This window comes from Paramormyrops kingsleyae, chromosome 1 (genome assembly GCF_048594095.1).
Source record: "Paramormyrops kingsleyae isolate MSU_618 chromosome 1, PKINGS_0.4, whole genome shotgun sequence".
Classification (NCBI taxonomy): Eukaryota; Metazoa; Chordata; class Actinopteri; order Osteoglossiformes; family Mormyridae; genus Paramormyrops; species Paramormyrops kingsleyae.
The window spans coordinates 17,582,501-17,601,928 of record NC_132797.1 but is presented as its reverse complement, the minus strand read 5'-3'; the positions used below and the strand labels follow the sequence as shown (position 1 = coordinate 17,601,928).

Below are 19,428 nucleotides of genomic sequence, written 5' to 3'. Positions count from 1 at the left end.
GCGCGGAGAACACGGTGGGGGTAAACTGTGGGCAGCAGGCATGTGCAGAGGGGGTGGCTGGGGGCCCTGAGCACCTGCCCGTGTTGCCAAAACTATTTAATGCGAGTAGCCCCTTTTTAACCTTGAAGCACCTGTCCCTCAAAAAGTCTCTGCACAGTGCTGCTGGACAGGATGCCAATCTTAATAATGTAACTAGTAAATTCTTTTGGGGATGATGGTTTGTTGGTAATTAAACACACTGTTTTGTTACATTTTTTATTTAAAAAAAAAAAAAACAACACATTTTTTTCAATCATTTCAGGTTTTTGAGTGAGTGGGGTTCAGTAACCTTTGCATGCATCTTTAACCAAAGTGCCACCTACTGGTAGCAGAGCAGGAGCTGCACCATTGGATTTCAACCAATGACACAATCAGGTTGTGCTGATCTGACTGTGTACCTCCCAAGGTAACCCAGTATTCTCAGTGCATTGACTAAGGAATGAATTTGCAATACTGACACATCGTGAGTTTTTCTGTTGGACCTATATCGTCATTCATTGGCAGCGTGCTTTAAAAAGAGCAATTTGCAAGTGACCTAATGGTTAAAGAAGTGCGTTTGTGGTTGAAAGCTTGCTGGTTAAAATCACTGCCCTACAAAGAACCACCCCCAAGCACTGCTCCCTGCGTGCTAAATAGTAGCTGTCCACTGTTATGTCATGTATGGGTTAAATGGACAGGACACATTTTACTGTGGTTTGTCAACAATGTTAGTTTTTCACTTTTGGAAGAATGAAACAATGGAGTTATGGTCTCAAATGAAGTCGAGTGTAACACGATTTCTGTTACTGAGCATCATTTATGTCTCTACAGCTAAAAACCAGTCTTTTAAAACACTGGTGGTGCTGGTGAAGGTGTACTGTACTGTAATTACAGGGCATTCAGTCAGTGCAAACACATGGTCTGCTTGAGTAGCTGCTATTATTAGAAAGGCACTATCCTGTGATCAAGAAGTAGTAATGAGAAGGGAAACACCCTACGCAAGGGCACGGTGTAATGCGGTTTTAAGAGGCTTTCTTGAAATAGCCACGTAAACAGAAAACTTTCATATCGCCGATCAGCAGTCGCGGGCACGGTATCCACGGCCACGACTCCGTCGTCACAGTGACGGCATCAAGCCTGATGCTCTTACGCGGCCCCCGTGCGCAGATTGCGTAGTGGGGAGCCGGGCTACGGCACTGGGTGCACGGAGACGGGGATGCTCCAGTAAACATCTCAAGGGGTACGATCACTAAAGAGGCTTTAATGTTGTGGTAACTGAAGAAAGGAGGGAATTACTCTTCACGCAACCTGTTACGCGAAGCTTTGGCAAAAGAGAAGCGCACGATGAATGACGTTAAACTGGCGGTCCTGGGAAGCGAAAGGGTCGGGAAATCTGGTATTTATTGGAATAGTCTAAAAAACATTGTTTATAAATAACAGTATGACAGCTGATAATTCATTAACTACATGCAATTTATCCATTCTCGTTGCAGCGCTCATCGTGCGATTTCTTACGAAGCGCTTTATTGGCGAATATGCATCATCAACAGGTAAAGTTGATCTTGAAATGTCTCTAACTATGAAAACAGACTAATTTTGCAGGTCGGGTAAGCATTTTGTCGGAAAATATATATTTTAAAACAAATCCAAAATTTCAAAATGTCTCCAGGATATGCAGCTTTGTAATAGTACTTTATCAATGGGATAATATTGATTGTGCAAAACAAAATTGTATCGATTTTCGGAGCTGTGTGTCACGATCCGCTCCGTTCGATCCCGATGTGTGCCACGCCCCTCATTATCCACGTGTGCTTTCCCGATCGTGCCCAGCTGTTCCTTGTTGTCTCGGCTTGTCTTTAGTATTTAGTCCGTGTCTGAGTCAGTCTTCCCCAGATCTGTCATTGATGTATTGTTCCGTGTGGTATTCTGCCCTGATTGTCCTTCCTGCCTTGTGTGGAATAAACCCGTTTGTCCGTATCTACGGCTCCAATCTCCTGCTTCATCGCCAGCTCGCTTACCGGACATAACAGAATGACAGATCTCCCCAACGCACCTCCGCAGGTCGATGACCAGCGCATCGATCTGCTTCGCGAGGTGTTGTACTGGCTTCACCAACCGGAGGTCCGGGAGGACACCGGATTGTTGGACTTGGCCAGTAAAAGCGGGACCCTCCTCCAGGAGGTAACCCCGCTCACGGCAGCGCCTGTCATGGCGGAGGTTCGCGAGAACCTCCGACAGCTCTTTGACAGGGTTACGGAGAAGCGGCTTCAGCCGCTCGCCCTCTCCGAGGCAACCCCGCCGCAATCGTCATGCCCCAGCCGCAAGAAGAAGAAGAAGCGGAAGGGGAAAGGGGAAGCAGCCGCCCCGACGCTGTTCTTGGGGGCCTGCTCCTTACTCCCTGCCGGGGATGACATCGCCGCTGCACCGCCTGCAGCAACAACGGCTGCTGACGCCACACTGCCCGCGGCTGCGCTGCCTGCTGCAGCTGCCGCCTCTCTGCCCGCGGCACCGCAGCAGCTTGATGCCTGTCTCGCTGCTGCTATCCGGCCATCGCAGGCGACTTTCCCCTTCCAGGGCACACGGCTAGCCCTTAAAGGGGCCAGGGCCGTCAGGGACTCTATTCCCCGGATCCCCAAGGCCCTTAAAGGGGCAGCGCCTGCACGCCCAGCGCCAATCCTGGCGCCTATTCCGGACCTGCCTGCTCCGCACCTGCCCGCGCCTGCTGTAGCTGCTGCTGCCGTCGCCGCTCTGCCCGCGGCACCGCCTGCTGCTGCTGCCGCCGTTCTGCCCGCGGCACCGCCTGCTGCTGCCGCCGATCCGCCCGCGGCTGCGCTGCCTGCTGCAGCTGCCGCCGATCCGCCCGCGGCTGCGCTGCCTGCTGCCGCCGCCGATCTGCCCACGGCTGCGCTGCCTGCTGCCGCCGCCGGTCTGCTCGCGGCACCGCCTGCTGCTGATGCCGCCGCTGCGAAGCCAGCAGCACGGCCTGACCCGCCTGTCCTGCCGGTCCTGCCTGACCCGCCGGTCCTGCCTGCTCTGCCTAGGGCAATGCCCCCTGCTGGCCGCGTGATGGCGGCGCCCCCTGCTGGCCGCGTGATGGCGGCGCCCCCTGCTGGCCGCGTGAGGACGGCGCCCCCTGCTGGCCGCACGATGGAGGTGCCCGCGACGGCGCTCCCTGCTGGCCACGTGATGGCGGCGCCTGTCCTGCCGGCTCCTGACCTGCCCGTCTCGCCTGTCCTGCCGGCTCCTGACCTGCCCGTCTCGCCTGTCCTGCCGGCTCCTGACCTGCCCGTCTCGCCTGTCCGGCCGGCTCCTGACCTGCCCGTCTCGCCTGTCCGGCCGGCTCCTGACCTGCCCGTCTCGCCTGTCCGGCCGGCTCCTGACCTGCCCGTCTCGCCTGTCCGGCCGGCTCCTGACCTGCCCGTCTCGCCTGTCCGGCCGGCTCTTGTCCTGCCCGTCTCGCCTGTCCTGTCCGGCCAGCCCTGCTCGCCGGTCCTGCCCGTCTCGCCTGTCCTGTCCGGCCAGCCCTGCTCGCCGGTCCTGCCCGTCTCGCCTGTCCTGTCCGGCCAGCCCTGCTCGCCGGTCCTGCCCGTCTCGCCTGTCCTGTCCGGCCAGCCCTGCTCGCCGGTTCGGCCCGTCTCGCCTGTCCTGTCCGGCCAGCCCTGCTCGCCGGTCCTGCCCGTCTCGCCTGTCCTGTCCGGCCAGCCCTGCTCGCCGGTCCTGCCCGTCTCGCCTGTCCTGTCCGGCCAGCCCTGCTCGCCGGTCCTGCCCGTCTCGCCTGTCCTGTCCGGCCAGCCCTGCTCGCCTGTCCAGCCGGCCCAGCCCTGCTCGCCTGTCCAGCCGGCCCAGCCCTGCTCGCCTGTCCAGCCGGCCACGCCCGCGGCCCCGCCTGAGGCCGCCGCTCGGCCCGCGGCCCCGCCTGAGGCCGCCGCTCGGCCCGCGGCCCCGCCTGAGGCCGCCGCTCGGCCCGCGGCCCCGCCTGAGGCCGCCGCTCGGCCGGCTGCCCCGCCTGCGGCCGCGGCTCGGGCGGCCTCGCCCGCGGCTCTGGCTGCCCCGCCTGTGGAGGCCTTGACTCTTGTCCGCCCAGGACTGACCTCCCTCATGACTCCCTCGCCCTTGCCCCGGCGAGGTCAACAGCCCCCTGGACCCCGCCTTTCGGTGTCCCGCAAGGGACGGGGACACAGGCGTCGGGCCCGGGTCCCGCCCGCCCTGCCCCCTGGCTCGCCCGTTCGGCCCCTGGCGGTGGCGCGGTGGCTGCCTACGGGTCCTCCGGCTCGGGGTCGGCGGTCGCCGCCGGGTCCCCCCCTGGGTCCTCGGTGCCGGTTCTCGGTCCCGCCTCCGGCTCCTTGTCAGTCGCCTCCGGGCCCCCCTGCTCCGGCTGGGCGTCGGACGGCGCCTTCGCCGGCTCCGGCTGCGCCTCCGCCTGCCGCGGCTTCCCCCTCCTGCCTGCCTGCACCGGTGTTCCCTCCTGCTCCCTCCGTGTCCCCTCCGTCACTCCCTCGTCCCGTTCCCTTGGCCCCTGGGTGGTCCCCTTCGGTTCCCTTCTCCCTCTCGCCTGTGGCCCCTCCGGCCGCTGCCCGTCGCCCGCCTGGGTTCCTTCGGGCTCCCCTGGCTCCTCCTCCCTTTCCCTCCGTCCCGTCTGTTTTTGCTCCTCGTCCCTCTGTGTCTCCTCCGTTCCCTTCTGGTCCCTTTGTCACTCCGGGTTTTGCTGCTCGTCCCTCTGTGCCTCCCGTGTTCACTCCCGGCCCTTTTGTTCCTCCATTTTCTGTCCCCTCTTTGTCTCCTTTCTTTGTCTGCCTGTCCGCGTTCCCTGTCCTCTGTCAGGTTTTGTCGTTTTTCTGGTCCTTGTTCCTGTTCTGTGTCTCTGTCCTGTTTCCGGTGTCTCGTTGACGTTCTGCTTTTGTCTTCCAGGTCCTGTTCCCCGGTCTCGTCCGTCGCCTCCTCCCAGGCGCGCCCGGTGTGCGCGCCTTTGGGGGGGGGTTCTGTCACGATCCGCTCCGTTCGATCCCGATGTGTGCCACGCCCCTCATTATCCACGTGTGCTTTCCCGATCGTGCCCAGCTGTTCCTTGTTGTCTCGGCTTGTCTTTAGTATTTAGTCCGTGTCTGAGTCAGTCTTCCCCAGATCTGTCATTGATGTATTGTTCCGTGTGGTATTCTGCCCTGATTGTCCTTCCTGCCTTGTGTGGAATAAACCCGTTTGTCCGTATCTACGGCTCCAATCTCCTGCTTCATCGCCAGCTCGCTTACCGGACATAACACTGTGTGCTTCCGGTAATTCATATTTTGGTGTGTTTTAAATATGACAACCTCTGATTGTAAATAACGGAGTTGTTCTGCTTTTTCTAAAGTCCTAATTGCTAAAGTTGTATATTACCTCTTAACAGTTTAATTTTTCAGCTGTTTTTTTCCCTGTAAATCCCCCTGTAAAAAGGCTATTGAAATGGGATTGTAATATTCCGTTCCACAGACAAATGGATGGATGAGGTTTATAGGTCCCTGAATTGATTTTGCTTCAGTGTAATTATTTGTTTGCTTCCCAGAGTGCATATATAGGAAGCGCTTGTCAATTGATGGACGGCAGCTGAATCTTGAACTGTATGATCCATGTTCTCAGGTACGTGGAGTGAAAACGTGAAATGATGATGATGATGATGATGATGATGGTGATGATTATGGGATGGCAGTGCCAGACAGTACTGGTTTATCTCATTCACTTGTTTTGTTGTCAGTCAAATTAACTTGGAGAGAGCATATTTTTTACATACATATATGCCCGTGTTTCCTCAATATGTCTCACATTTATCTTATGAAAATGTATCTAAATCTTACTGAAAAATATTCAAAATTTTCTAGGGTAACTCCCTTTTATGTTTAAGTGTGCATTTAAAACTAACGTCTCACTCAGAGAATATACTGAACTAGTGACCGGCTGCCACAGTAACGCTACTGAAATGCTGTAACAATGTTACGCGCTTATCGACAATGTGGGATGCCTGTATCAGGGCGAAGTGACCGCTCTTTAATGCGTGCCCAGGCTTGTGAAGGAAAATCTAACGTGAACGAGCAGATGCACTGGGCCGACGGCTTTGTGGTGGTCTATGACATCAGCGACAAATCGTCGTTCCTCGCAGCGAAGGCCGTCCTCCATCTCATCCGGGAGCAGCATCTCGGGGTGGCCAAGAGGTACAGACCCGTCTCTGGCTACAGAGGGCAGCGGTGGAAATGGACCACAATTCTCTGCCTTTCCTGTGACAGAGATGAATCACTGTGGGCATGTAGGAGGCTCCTGCAAAACAGATTAGATTCTTGCTTGCTTCCATTAACAGGATAATAGCCAGTGACTGTGGTTTGAGTGGCAGCTGTGCAATTCTGCTACTTTTCAGTCTGTTGAGCAATAGCTTGTATGAATTTATCAAGACTTTTGATAAGGAGTCCTGACAACAATTAGTACTGACAGCTTAGCCTGGTGTTTAGTGATAATTGTTTCAAGAACACGCAGTAACACCTGTATTTATGTTGTAGTCCTCCACAATGTTCAGAGTACATTTTCAGACCCTTTCAGCTGGTGTTGATCAAATATACACTAGTGGCCAAAATTGTGGAAACAGCTAGCATTTTTGGCATTACACTTTAAAAATTACTACGTGAATGTTGGCGGTAATGTTTATAAACAATCAAAGAATGTTATAAATATCATACATTGGATGGTTAAAGAAGTAACTGGAGCAACAGTTGGATAAAGTTCTGCAATTTCCAAAAATTGAAAGTGTTTCCACAATTTTCATCACTAAAGTATGATAGTTTTGTGGAGCTTTGAGTAAATTGCAGCAGCGGATCACATGCGGTACACGCTGAGATCCATTCCCGGCTCTCCCATAGGGACGGAGACTCCGTGGTGTTTCTGGTGGGCAACAAGCAGGATCTGTGCCACATGAGGGAGGTGGACCGCGAGGAGGGCCAGCGGCTGGCAGCTGAGGCCAGATGCCACTTCTACGAGCTCTCTGCTGCAGAGCACTACCAGGAGGTAGCGCTGATGTTCTCCAAGATGGTGCGCAACATCAGCCTTAGCGGCAAGACCAAGGATCGCCGTCGGCCCAGTGGCTCCAAGTCCATGGCTAAGCTGATCAACAACGTCTTTGGGAAGCGGCGGAAGTCGGTGTAGGAGGTTTGATGTGATGCTTAGTGACAGACGCACAAGAGCCATGTGATCATGACTGCAGCTACATTATTTCTTCATTGTTTTTGGAGCAAATTTTGTCTTGTGAATCATTATCCTTCAAACAATCATACTGTAGCTGTAATATGTACATTATGTAAGGTATCGAAAGTAACATTTGTTAAAGTGCTATACAAAACATTTACAATAGTAAATATAAACAGTATTACAGTATTTATTTTCTTTACTCTGACATGTAACCTTTCCCAATTTATACATAAATGTAGTTCCTTAATCATTATACTGCTTGTTGCTAAAGATTCTTTAAGATGAATGCAAGTTAGAGTAAGGATGGAACGGTTCTTGTAAAAAAAAAATTTGTGGTTTAACTGGTTTCCTGATATTATGCTGTACTGGTTTGGAGTGGATGAGTGTCAGAGTGTAACTCATCTGTAGTTTGGAACAATTCGTCTTCTTATCTGAGATCAACTGTTCATTTGATCATATTGCCATCTGTATTCTCAAAATATGTATTGTTCACTATACATAAAAGCAAAACAATGAAAATATGAATTTCTGAGAAATACTCCTTTTGTAAATAAAGTTTCCATAAATGCTTGAAAACTCATTTTCCTCATGATTTTTAATATCTGACATTGCTTAACTGTGTGACTAGTGATGAGGTTTATGTGTCAGTATCTGCGTCACAGTGGAATAATCATCAGTCATCCAGAATGAAGCTAAGCATCAGACCCATAAAAATGTGGACTGTCTGGCAGGGAGCTCGGAGGGAGCAAAAATGTGGTCCGACTATGAATCCCTGAGGACCGGATTGGGAAACCCTGTTTTACAGTATATTTACATATCTTTGACAGATGATGCTGGAGTATATCTCTGAGTACCGTTCCTGTTAATCCAGAGGAGCTGGATCTGACTGCTCAGTGGGGTGTAGCAGGGTGTACTTGTGAACAACAACAGAGTCAACAACTAGACAAGCTGCTGTGTCTTATAAAACTATGTGAATATTTTAGATGGTTCAACATTTTAGGGACAAATTGAGGAAATTGAAGACTGATCTCAGTCAAAATATCTGTTTAAGTATCACGCAGGGTTGCCGTGTGTGTATGGAGTGGCCAGGACTACGTGCGTGCATGTGCGTGTCAATGCAATCCCACTTAACCTTGTGCTTTTGCAGAACACATTCTGAATGTTGAACTAACTCCCGATGGGGCAGGTCCAAGATGAAATGCAGTCATTGTAAAGGTGAGTCTTGTTGACTGGAACAGACCTTCTCCAACAGAGGAAGCAGCACCTGCGCAGGCTGACAACCACAATGAAGCAAGTTCTTTACTTCCTGGGGGAAGTAAGTGCCATCGATAGACACGCTCTGGGTTTGAAGCCCTTCAGGGCCTTGCTGGTGATGTCTGACTTGGAGGGCTGCTGGATGGGCATTCCACATCTATGGGTGGCAATAAGGCATGAAAGATGGCCTACAGGATAAGACATTGACCTGGGCTGGAGATAAGGGCACCATGGAGATCACTACTGTAAACATACCAACAGGTTTACAGTCGAAATGACGTCCTTACTATTGACTCATTTTAAATAGGCAGACAGAAACAACTAATTCATAGTGGGACTCTTTAAAGTTTGGTTCTTATTTCTTGATGACTCTGTGTTGTGCCTGGGGAGTCCACATAACCTCTTTCATACTGCAGTTGAGCATAAATGAAATTTCATCATAAAAAGCAAAATACATAGCAATAGCTTTTCTTGGAACAAAGTTGTTTAAATATAAAATACTGCACAATACACTAATAATAATCAAAACACTTTTAATTCTGCATTGTTAAACTGATGTATGGAGACAGAGATGTGATGGTGTGGTGTCTCTACACATAAAATTTAAGCCCCATAACGACTCCCGCTGGCTCTGTGCCATTGTGGTTACCAGGTCACTAGCGTGTTGCCCTGTGCTACGGAAATACCGATGCTGTAAATCTCGACGCAGGGTTCCCTCAAGAGTACCGTTTGCGGGCCTCTATTCATGTCGATCTTCTGGTGAGAAACAGCCACCAAGAAGCTCCTTTTGAGCGCGGCCCACGAAACGCAAACAAAACGCAAATCGCAAAATCCAAACGCAGACGGCCCCCAGCCCCCGGCCCCCGGCCCCCGGGCAGCTCCCAGGAAACCACAAGGCCCGTCACTGTGGCAGGAGGTGGGCAGCATGACGTACAGTAAGCGACCATTTCTTGTTAAGAGCATGCATCTGCTCTGAATGGCCCACATTTCCCACCAGTTGCAGTTTTGCCATTGTCATGTTTCAGGTGACCTATCACAGAGATCCATCAAATCAAAGAGGACCACATCAACATCAAAATGACTATTTTTCTTCACGCCTTTGAGTCTGTTTTCGACATGGATCCTCTCTGTTTCAGATGCATTTGTAAGGCTGTTTTTATATCCCATGTTAACCTTTGGCACAATAGATCCTACCAAACCGCATAACCACGCTGGATGGAGCACACAATGTGGGCAGTTTAAAGACAGCAGTTCACCTAAATCAAATCTTAGGACTCTAACAGGAAATCTACAATCAAGGAATGATGGCAGAATGTGATGCTCTGCAGGCCATTGTGTCTTTTGATATATTTCAATTAATTAGATATAATGCTACTGATAAATTAATTGTGGCATGATGAGTACAGTAATCAGTGTGGAGAATGAATTTCATTAAATGTAAAACACGGTATCCATATCCATAAAGTGAACATGTAATTTAAAGCTTGCATGTTCAAAGGCTAGAGTTTGCACCCTTGAATTCAGCATTTAACATTAATTACAAAGAAAAGTAGGGTGTGTGGTTAGCAACAGGAAGTCACAGCACTTCATGACATGTTACTGCAACCTGGTGGCTACCATTTCAAAGTTTCCGCACCTGAAGTTTTCTCTGCAGTAATACACCCTGATTAATGCATTCCAGCATGTTCAGCTAATTGGCCTGTGGCCAGAGACAGAAAGGTAACACTTTACTTGTGATGCCTTTTGTGCATGCAAACAGTTGCCGTCGTTGCTAAGGATGTATGCCTCTTACTTGAAGGCTGCCTAAAGTACTTAAACTGAATTACTCTAGGTACTACAATACATTCAAACCATTATTTTGAACTTGATACATTCTCCGATCTATCACCAGTACACAGATACAGCTATCTAGCAATGTTACTGCAAATCACTGCGTGCGGTCCATGTACAAAATCCTTCTGCTTCAGAAAAGCCTCTCATTTTTGTAACCTAGAAGAGCGCTAATGAGAATTAGATTCTTAACTGTAAATAGATAATTTAATTGCAATTCTAATCAAGGATGTGGAAGTACCCAGATGCAAGTATCATTAGTCATCAGTGAGCACTAAAAATGGCATCATCATCATCATCCATGCATTACTTTAAGACTTTAACGTGTGTACAGACATATTTACCACTTTTCTGCATTGTATACTGTGTTTTTCTATAGAACCATGTGACTCAGGGAGTTCAAAGCAGACCACTGTCTTGTTTGGAATCTTTTAAGGGGTGGACAGGAGTATGGAAGGAACAGAACAATGAAGATGTTCCCTAAATAGGATAATGTTCCAAGACCACAATGCTCAGGTCTGGGGCTCCTAGAGAAACAAAACAGCAGCACAATACACCAACCCTACAATGAAGGACAGGTGGAACAAATTAATATGAATAATCAGGGTCTTCTGACTCTCCCTCCTCAGAGGGAGAGGAGCCCTTGTTCCCATCCTCACAATTACATCATTCGAATTAATGACCAACTTCCTGAAGGAATTAATACAGATCTGTAAACATGTGCAATCAGTTACTGCAACCAACATGAATTACCAAAGAAAATGACACAATATTAATTCTCAGTGACTTCTGATAGTTGTGCATGTTGCTGTTAATGTATTTTTATGTAAAATACACAAATACACACAAACACTGCTGAAAGGCCCAGCTAAATACCAGCTTGTGCTGGTAGCAGGTTACAGCTGGTCTAAGATGGTTTTATTTGGTCATATCCCAGCTCTTGCTACTCTTCGATGGTTTAGCTGTGTAGGTGCGGCCACCCCATTAAGCTAGACATGCTGGCACGACCAGTCAAACCAGCTAGAATGACCATCATAAGCTGGTATGACCAGCATAACCATCATATGAAAAAAACATACCTTAAACTGTAACTGCAGATTAAGCTGGTCAAGCTGCATTTTTTCAGCAAAGTAACAAGGTTGCATTTTTTATACAGTAAAGGTAGGACAAGAAAACAGAGCAATGTTGACTAGCTACAGTGGAATGTAAAAGAGGGTGTAGAAGCTGTTGAGGGGGGTGATTGTACCCCCCAGTTTTCATCTCCTCCAGTAAACAGACCTTTGTATGTAAATTATTTAATTGCCCCCAATATCATATTCACTCCTACGTGATTTCCAGGTAACTTCCAGAGGACCTGGTTTACTAGGGTACGTATTGTGAATTTACATTGAGAGGAAAAAAAAAAGATTTGCATAAGATGAAAAGTTTTCAATGTACGGAAAAACCTGAACGTCGGCTGTAGTGATGTCATAAGCAAACCCCAGTAAATACACACGCAGTCGTCTGAGTTGACAATCTGGTGGCAGAAGAGTAATATGCCCGCATCTCAGGGTCACGGATGGTGGGGTTTGGTCGGACCCCGGATCTATTTGAAGCGGCGGTTGGGCATGGGGCATGTGGGCATGATTACAGGGAGGGGGCCTCTTTCCCCAGCCATCACCATTAATCTCTGGGGCCATGCAAAGCTCACAGGAGATCGACCCCCTCCTGCTTTGCTTTTGGCTGCCTGGCGGATGCATTAACGGGAAACAGATACGGCGAACCGATCCCATTCCAGCTGCCCCATTTTTCCATGTTGCTCTCGCAGATGCTGAAGGCTGGCATCCCGGATAATGGATCTTCGAGGTGGCTCCACACACCGGACAGCAGATGAATAAACATGAACAAATGCGGAGGAAGTAATGAACAGGATATGGAAAACATTAACCTCTAGACATGCATCCGATATCATTACTGCAAGAGGCTCCGATTCTGTATGATATTAGCAGGTGGGTGTGTATCAGGAAAAAAAAAGAAAAGAAAAAATACATTGTGGTGTGTTTGAGTCAATGACTATTTTGACTTTAATCTTTCATCGTCACCAAAGTGCAGGAAGCTGCATGCTAAGGTTGTTTGAGTTGCGTGATTAATTGCCAGATGGCCACAAAGTAAGTCTGACGTTTCATTTCTTGGTTTCAGTGTTCAAAGCACAAAACAAATCCCCTTATCGTAAAAATCAAATTGCCGTTGCAGGTTAAAAGATCACCCGAGTAAATAGTGTGAAATGGGACTTCCAGACATATGTGCTATGGCGTAAATTCAGTCATGGACGTGCAGAAAATGTGTGAGTCGTCGTCTTTCTGCTGACATTTCAAAGAAGAGGGAAATTTATCTTAGGTCGGCAACTACAATGATTAGTGGATTAAAGCAGTAATTAGACCTATACAGACAGGAAATCAGCCACTAAATAACTTTAATGTTTGCCTGTTTCTAACCTGCTTACTGGATATGAGAATCTTACCCATAACTCTGCAACACTTTTTTTTTCCATTTATGGGCTTAACTGAAAAATCTTTCCGTTGTTGCGTTTTCCCCTTTTGGGCTTATTATAATTTCTTTTTGGGTTGCCTTCATCTCTGATTCCGTCTCCCATTTGAAACAGCTGGCACCAGCCATGCCCATCTCACCTTGTGTGCCTCCCAAAAATAAAATAAGGTACCGGTGCTAAGATGATGATGATGATGATGATGATGATGATATCTGTGATGAAGAGTGGTTCCGATCGGTGTCAGGCCATGCAGCATACCATCCTGCCATTCACACAGGTATTTTTCTGAGATAAGGAGTGATGTTTGCATTTGATGTTTACTTTAGGATCTCATAAGGAGCTGTATGAAAAAAGCACAGTTGGAGAATGTGGGGAATGTATTGCGATTTGCCAAAGGAGGTCCAGCAATTTTGACAAAATGGAAATAAGCTGACAGTGTAGCACACACAGTGAATCTGCACATCCCCATACCAGCACAGTGTTATTGTACTCAGGCTTACACTATTCCTGCAAAAATTTCCCCTCCTTTGCACTCCGCCCATGCAACTTCACCAAGACGGCTTCTCCCAGATTCCTGTGAACATTTTCGCAAAAGGGCAAAGGTAATGCAACCCAGGTGCTGATAAAAAGAATGAAGAATTGTCAGTTAGTGCTAAATTATGATTGCTCTCCCTGATTCCGGCTTTCGTGCCGGCACTGAAGTGGAAAGCAGGATCTACTTTCAGGAACGTTCTGGAATTCCTTTCCTCTCCCAGCTGATAAAACAGCCCACAGATTTTCATGCCAAAATGAGTGGGTTGCATTGCTGACCTGGTGGCACCTCGCAGTATCCCCCTATGAGGCTGTATGGCATCAGTTTATTGAAAAGCACCAAATGACAATTTATGTAACTGTTTTTATTGCTGATTTTTAGTTATGCAGAAGCATGGTTTCTGTAAGAATCTCAGCAATGTTTCATATATAGTTACATCACATACTCATAACAGCAATAATAATAATATTTCTTTTTTGTTTCATACATCCAGGGTTGAGGGTTCGAATCCCGCCTCCATTCTGTGTGTACTGGGATGTTCTGTCTGTGTTGTGTGGGTTTCCTGTAGTTAGGCTGACTGGTGTGTCTAAATTGGGTTTGAATGTATGTGTCCTGTGATGGACTGGCATCCCATCCAGGTTGTGCCTCTGCTTTGTGCCCTTTCTTACGTGGGACAGGGCGTCAGGTGACCCTTTTCCTCACCCATGCCTATGTCCAGGTGAGTAGTTGGAAGATATATGTTGGATACATACTGTGTCACACCTGCCTCTGATTAATTAAACAGGAGAATGAACCTGCTCTGGGTTGGGTTCGATTAGGGTGCTTCAGCATTGCTCTTGGAGCTGTGGAGCTGAGGTTTGGTTGTTTGGGGCTTGGCTGTAAGTTTGCCTCTGTGCCTGTCAGCAGCTAGCAGGTATGGCTTGGTTGGCTGGGGTAGCTTGGGGTTCATGGTCCTTGAATGGCATTTTTCCTTGGGTTTCTGGTGGCTGGTTTCTGTGTTGGGGCTACATTGTCCCAGTTGCCATCATTCTACAGCTACTGTGCTATGCTGCTGGCATCTTGTCTCTGTGGGGTTTTGTCTTGGGTTTTGTGTTCTTGCCCATTTACCTCTTTAGGTTCCTGCTTCAGGTTCTCCAGTCCTCTGCAGATGACTCAGCCTTCCTTCACCTCATCCTGACCATTTATCCAGTCAGCACCCAAGTCCCCCGGCTCCCTATTTCCAGCAGTGTTGGAGCTGTTGGTCTCGGGGTTGGACAGGGGGCAGAAGACCTGGCTTTCAGATGGGCAGCCTGGGGTGAGATGATTTGTCACAGATCAAATGTTATGCAAGCAAATAAACATTTTGAACCTGATTTCTGAGTCTGAGTCATGACATCAGGTGGATATATTTCATCTTAATTACTTTAGAATGTTAGACATAATGATCAGTCATGGTAGGAAAGTAAGAAGCTATTTCTCATGTTAAAAGTCTTAGATTCCACCAGCAGACAACTGCGAAGTCCTGATATTTTCCAGCACTAAGCACAAGGCACTGGAGCACAGAGCAGCAGCAGAGGTGTGCAGAGGACATGCAGTTACTGCAGTGAGGCTGGCCGCTGTCGCAGAGGACATGCAGTTACTGCAGTGAGGCTGGCTGCTGTCAGCTTAACCCGCATCTGAATGGACTTGATCTAAACTTCCATGCAAATGGGGCTCACTAATACCTGAGTATTGATAGTGCATATCAACCAGCAGCATCATATTTATTGCTTGATTGTGTGTTAGTATTCAAGGGGTGGTGCCCATAATTTGTTGGCTTGCCTTTTTTTAAAACTCATGCTAAATGCAACTGTGTAAAGCGCTTTGTTGTGATTTCTTGTTCCCTGTCATCTGGTCTGTTGGTTATAAGTTATTGGACTTTTAATACCTTTTTATCCTCTGTTTGCTGTAATGGGACAAGCCCCGCAGCCTGCTCATTTACGGGAGGGCTGCTGGTTCTGGTGGACTCGTCGAGCACCCAGTGCTTAACTCAGCCATGGCTGGGGTTCAGAGGAAGGCCAGGAGGAGCTGGGAGATGCGGGAAAAGCCCTCGGAGCGACGGAGCTAGATTAAAGGCACTGAATTAACGAGGCAAATGAGGCCTATGTTGTTTTCCTTAGGTCTACGAGATGCACGTTCTATAGCTAAAAACAATGTCATGCTAATGTCACGACCTGCAGCTGTCACTAAACGAAAAGTTATAAACTCCGTGCTACCGTTAAAAAGCTGATAATACAAAGAAAACAGACTATGATTAATTTTACTCACACGAATCAGAAACTGGCTCCTTTAAGATGGATATTTTTACATGAATAATTTTCCTTTTCAGATTCTTAGTTTAGTTACATAAAGAGCAGTTACATAAGCGCTTTAAATAAATGTTCCCGGCAACCTACCTAACAGTCTCCCGTCTGGCATTTAATCATAAACAGCTCGCTTTAAAAATAAGATCAAATGCTTCAAATCAGCTCAAAAATATCAGGGAACTATGGTTTGCTGTCAGCTTAACGGTGAGAGGGAAGTTTGGCAGATATCGTCTGAATGACTTAGAGTTTATGAATTACTTCTGGTATTTACAGCTTTTGGTGCTAATATATTGCCTTGAAATACTCTAGTACTCTTTCTCAGGATGTTTCGATTACTCATTAAATCACACGCTGAACTTAGCGAACCGCATGAAGTGGTAACTTCTGAGGTCTTTTGTTTATGTTATTCAGTTCCTTGGCAGCTAGAGGGTCACTGAGGAGATTCAGGTCAATTTCCTTACAAACATGAGTAGCCCATTTCCATGGCTTGTAACTTGTGCATCTGAGATGATGTTCTCCTACTCTGCAATCATACCAAAAATAGCCTGTTCCCAAGCACTGTTTAGCACATTTGTATTGCTGATGGAAAATCCAACCATGAAAAAGCAAAACATAAAAGGGGAATAGTTTACATCCTTCCCCAAACAAAAATAATGCCAATAAGTCAATAGAGAATCACTAAATCCAATTCAAAGTAACAGTTTGAATAGATTCAAAGTAACAATTCAAAATAGCTCATTAGCACTCTTGCTTCTGAGTGTGAAGTGAGATTCCTGGCAGTGGTGACTTGGCCGCCTCACTCTCACTGACACCTGCTTAAATCCTCCCAAATCGATCTCGAAAAGAGCTTTCTGAGAGCTCTCATTCTGGATGGAAATGAAGACGATGACATGAGTTTCAGCCCTTCTTCGGGAGAGCTTACTGTGCTCATGAACTGGAGGTCAGAACAGATTGATGTTGTTTTGCTGCATTGCGAAATTTAAGGATTGAAAAATATTGTTGCATGATTGAATAATATAAGATGTACTATTTTGTCCAGAAACCAGGGGTGCCACAAAGGGGGGGGGGGGGGGGGGGGGGAGTGACAGGGGCCCTAAAAAATTGGAAAACAATTGGATTGGTCTGCACTGGGGAGCCCAATACGATATGGTCTCACGGGGCCCAAAATCTTAACCAACGCACCTGCCAGCAACTATACAACATTAAGACAGCCTGTCAGATTTCATTCTCGGGGTGTATTGGATGACTTATATCGTATAATACTAAGCAGGGCTGTGAATTTTCATGGCTGCTTTATGTCAAGCTGAGGATTCTGTTTCCCTCAGCTACTGTAAACCAGAACATTCTGGTGTTTTTCACTAACTGGGCCCCACATGGGGGGGGGGGGGCGGCTGCATTTCCATTTCATCCTGTGAAATAGCCATCGACTGTCACCCGTGCGTGACATTTGCCATGGGTCCGACTGTCATGTGTGCATCATATGAGCCCATTGTTTTGCAGAATGTCTTACCCAGACTTACCCAGACATTGGTCTCTAAGTGAATCGTTTGCCTTCTGCTCATGATAATCTCAACAGATTTTGCAGCCCCTGTCCTGACCTGGGCTGCATTTCCCGAAAGGCCCTGTTGGCAGCATATATGGTTGGCCCTATTCAGTCGCATAGATCCAACTATGTAGGTCGCTAACATAGTTAGCAATTATGCTTTTGGGAAATGAACCACAGGTCTCTCTTCCAGCCAACACTTTCATTAAATCATTTCATAAACAGCTCATATAAATCAAAAGATTGGATACATTAACTGCTTATTTGAGGCCAGGAAATTCATATTGGTCTTTGAGAAAAAATACCTTACAAACATAGTTAATTCACCAAACTGTACTTTATATACTTTGTGAGTTGCTCATAAATGTTTGTGGGTGCCATGGTATTTTGATTGACTTGGAGTGCCTGGTGTTGATCGGACCGAGGGTGATACTCCCAGTAGGGAAAGGGGGTTTGACTGAGTGGCGGTGAGGTGCTTGGGCCAGCTAACATGGGCCATGTGAGGTACCTGAGACATTTAGTTGACATGGCTGGAGAGTGTGGTACAAAAATCCTCCCTTTCTGATTACACTTAGTGGAGCATGCAAACATTTGCAAGAACCATTATTATGGTTTTGGGAATAAGTCCCACATTTAGTTGAAAAAATATTTTTTGCATGTTTTTAGAAGACCTCAAAATATTCCATATGTCTGCTAATGAGCAAAATTAGAAGCTTCCTCCAGTTAACTGCCACCTTTGAAGTCCAAACATATGTTCCACTGATTTTTAATTAGGCATGATCTAATTATGCGTAATTGTTCTGGCTATTCATTTTAAACTATTCCTCATCCTCTTTTTAAAATAATAAAGTTCGGCCTGCACTGGGATGCCTAACCCTAACATAGCCAGGAGTGCCTGAATGGATCTGAGCAGCTGAAAATCAGTTCAAAGGTTTAGCCTTGGCCTCCTTCCAACAGTCCTACACTCTTTATATAATAACAAAAATCATCTCCATGTTAAATAATAAGAAATCCCCTTATTGATATTTTTGTCTTATTGGACTGGGTTTAAATATGTGTCACTTAACTTTACAGTTAGTTCTGAACAAGATCTCACGGTTTTCCGATATGCCGGAATGTAGGCTGTCGATTACAGTTCCCAAGCTCGCACACAACATTTGGGTATTTAATAATGAACATGTTTTCTCAATAATAAGCATGTTTTCTCAATAATAAACATGATCTTAGCTGATTATAATGGGTCTTGTATGTACTGTAGGACCACACGTAAATCTACTGAAGTATTTTTCTTCAAGTCAGTATAAGAAATACCAGATACTTATATCCACAACTTTTAATCACTCTTGACAAGTGTGATGACACGGAGGGGGTATTTTTACACTCAGCTACCTTCAGAGTGCATACCAGCAATGAGCACGCTCCAACGTCCCTGCGCGGTCTGGTGAATATTACTATATACAGAGATTGTTCGTTTGAAAACAAAGTGTGAATGGCACCTGTTCCTTTATAAGGTCATTTGTTATTCCATTGATGTTGATTTGCCTTGATTGGTGATAATAAAGTTCATATTTTTCACACCTGAAATCACACACCGTCTAAACAACTGACACTTGAGTCAGTGCTACATTTTATTTACTGATCGAAACCCTCAAATCTCTTAACAATTCCAACAGCTGCAGTGTCAGTGGGTACCCCTATCCTGTAACGGCATTAGCTTTAACGTTTCATATTAGGGCAAAAACGTGCTTCTGCTCACATGCAATGTTCAAACCTTTGTGTAGCTCTGCTTCACTGAAGCAACACAATGTGACCATATATCAAGACACCTGAGTGTAACCCTATAATCCCGCACATGTATCGCCTGTTTTGATTATGATCCACTGTATATTTTGATGATCTTAGCTCACAGGAATGTCATTCAGATTTGCCCATTGTAAATGTACTTTGACTTAACTTCTAAGGCATCACAAGTCTGCTGCTGAGTGCTGCATAAACGCATGTAATATAAATCAATCTTTTCCATAAAAAGGTATCCAATTCAGGACACGGCAGGGAACACCAGCTGGAGATATGAATTATTACGTTACCAAAAAGGCTATATAATGTTGCATGCAATGCTTTTGCCTTGTCATCTCACACTGCCATGATGACAGTATAGTATACTGAAATTAAGGATGAGTGTTTCCTTTGTGGTACT

The 19,428-nt window shown here is 46.9% G+C and overlaps 1 protein-coding gene across 1 annotated transcript; it reads left to right on the top strand.

Annotated features, from left to right (window-relative positions):
• Window positions 1-929: 929 nt before the first annotated feature.
• Window positions 930-7,797, top strand: rergla (RERG/RAS-like a). The gene is made up of 5 exons (XM_023817781.2): window positions 930-1,414; window positions 1,512-1,568; window positions 5,558-5,631; window positions 6,052-6,200; window positions 6,897-7,797. Exons 1-5 carry the CDS (start codon window positions 1,363-1,365, stop codon window positions 7,177-7,179), a joined length of 615 nt encoding a protein of 204 aa, XP_023673549.1. The 5' UTR covers window positions 930-1,362; the 3' UTR covers window positions 7,180-7,797.
• The last annotated feature ends 11,631 nt before the right edge of the window (window positions 7,798-19,428 follow it).

Bases quoted from the DNA above. Each gene is read 5' to 3' on its own strand.
- rergla (XM_023817781.2), top strand. From the start codon at position 1,363: ATGAATGACGTTAAACTGGCGGTCCTGGGAAGCGAAAGGGTCGGGAAA. The intron at 1,569-5,557 runs GTAAAGTTGATC...TTTGCTTCCCAG, and splicing joins CGAATATGCATCATCAACAG to AGTGCATATATAGGAAGCGC. The intron at 6,201-6,896 runs GTACAGACCCGT...GCTCTCCCATAG, and splicing joins CATCTCGGGGTGGCCAAGAG to GGACGGAGACTCCGTGGTGT.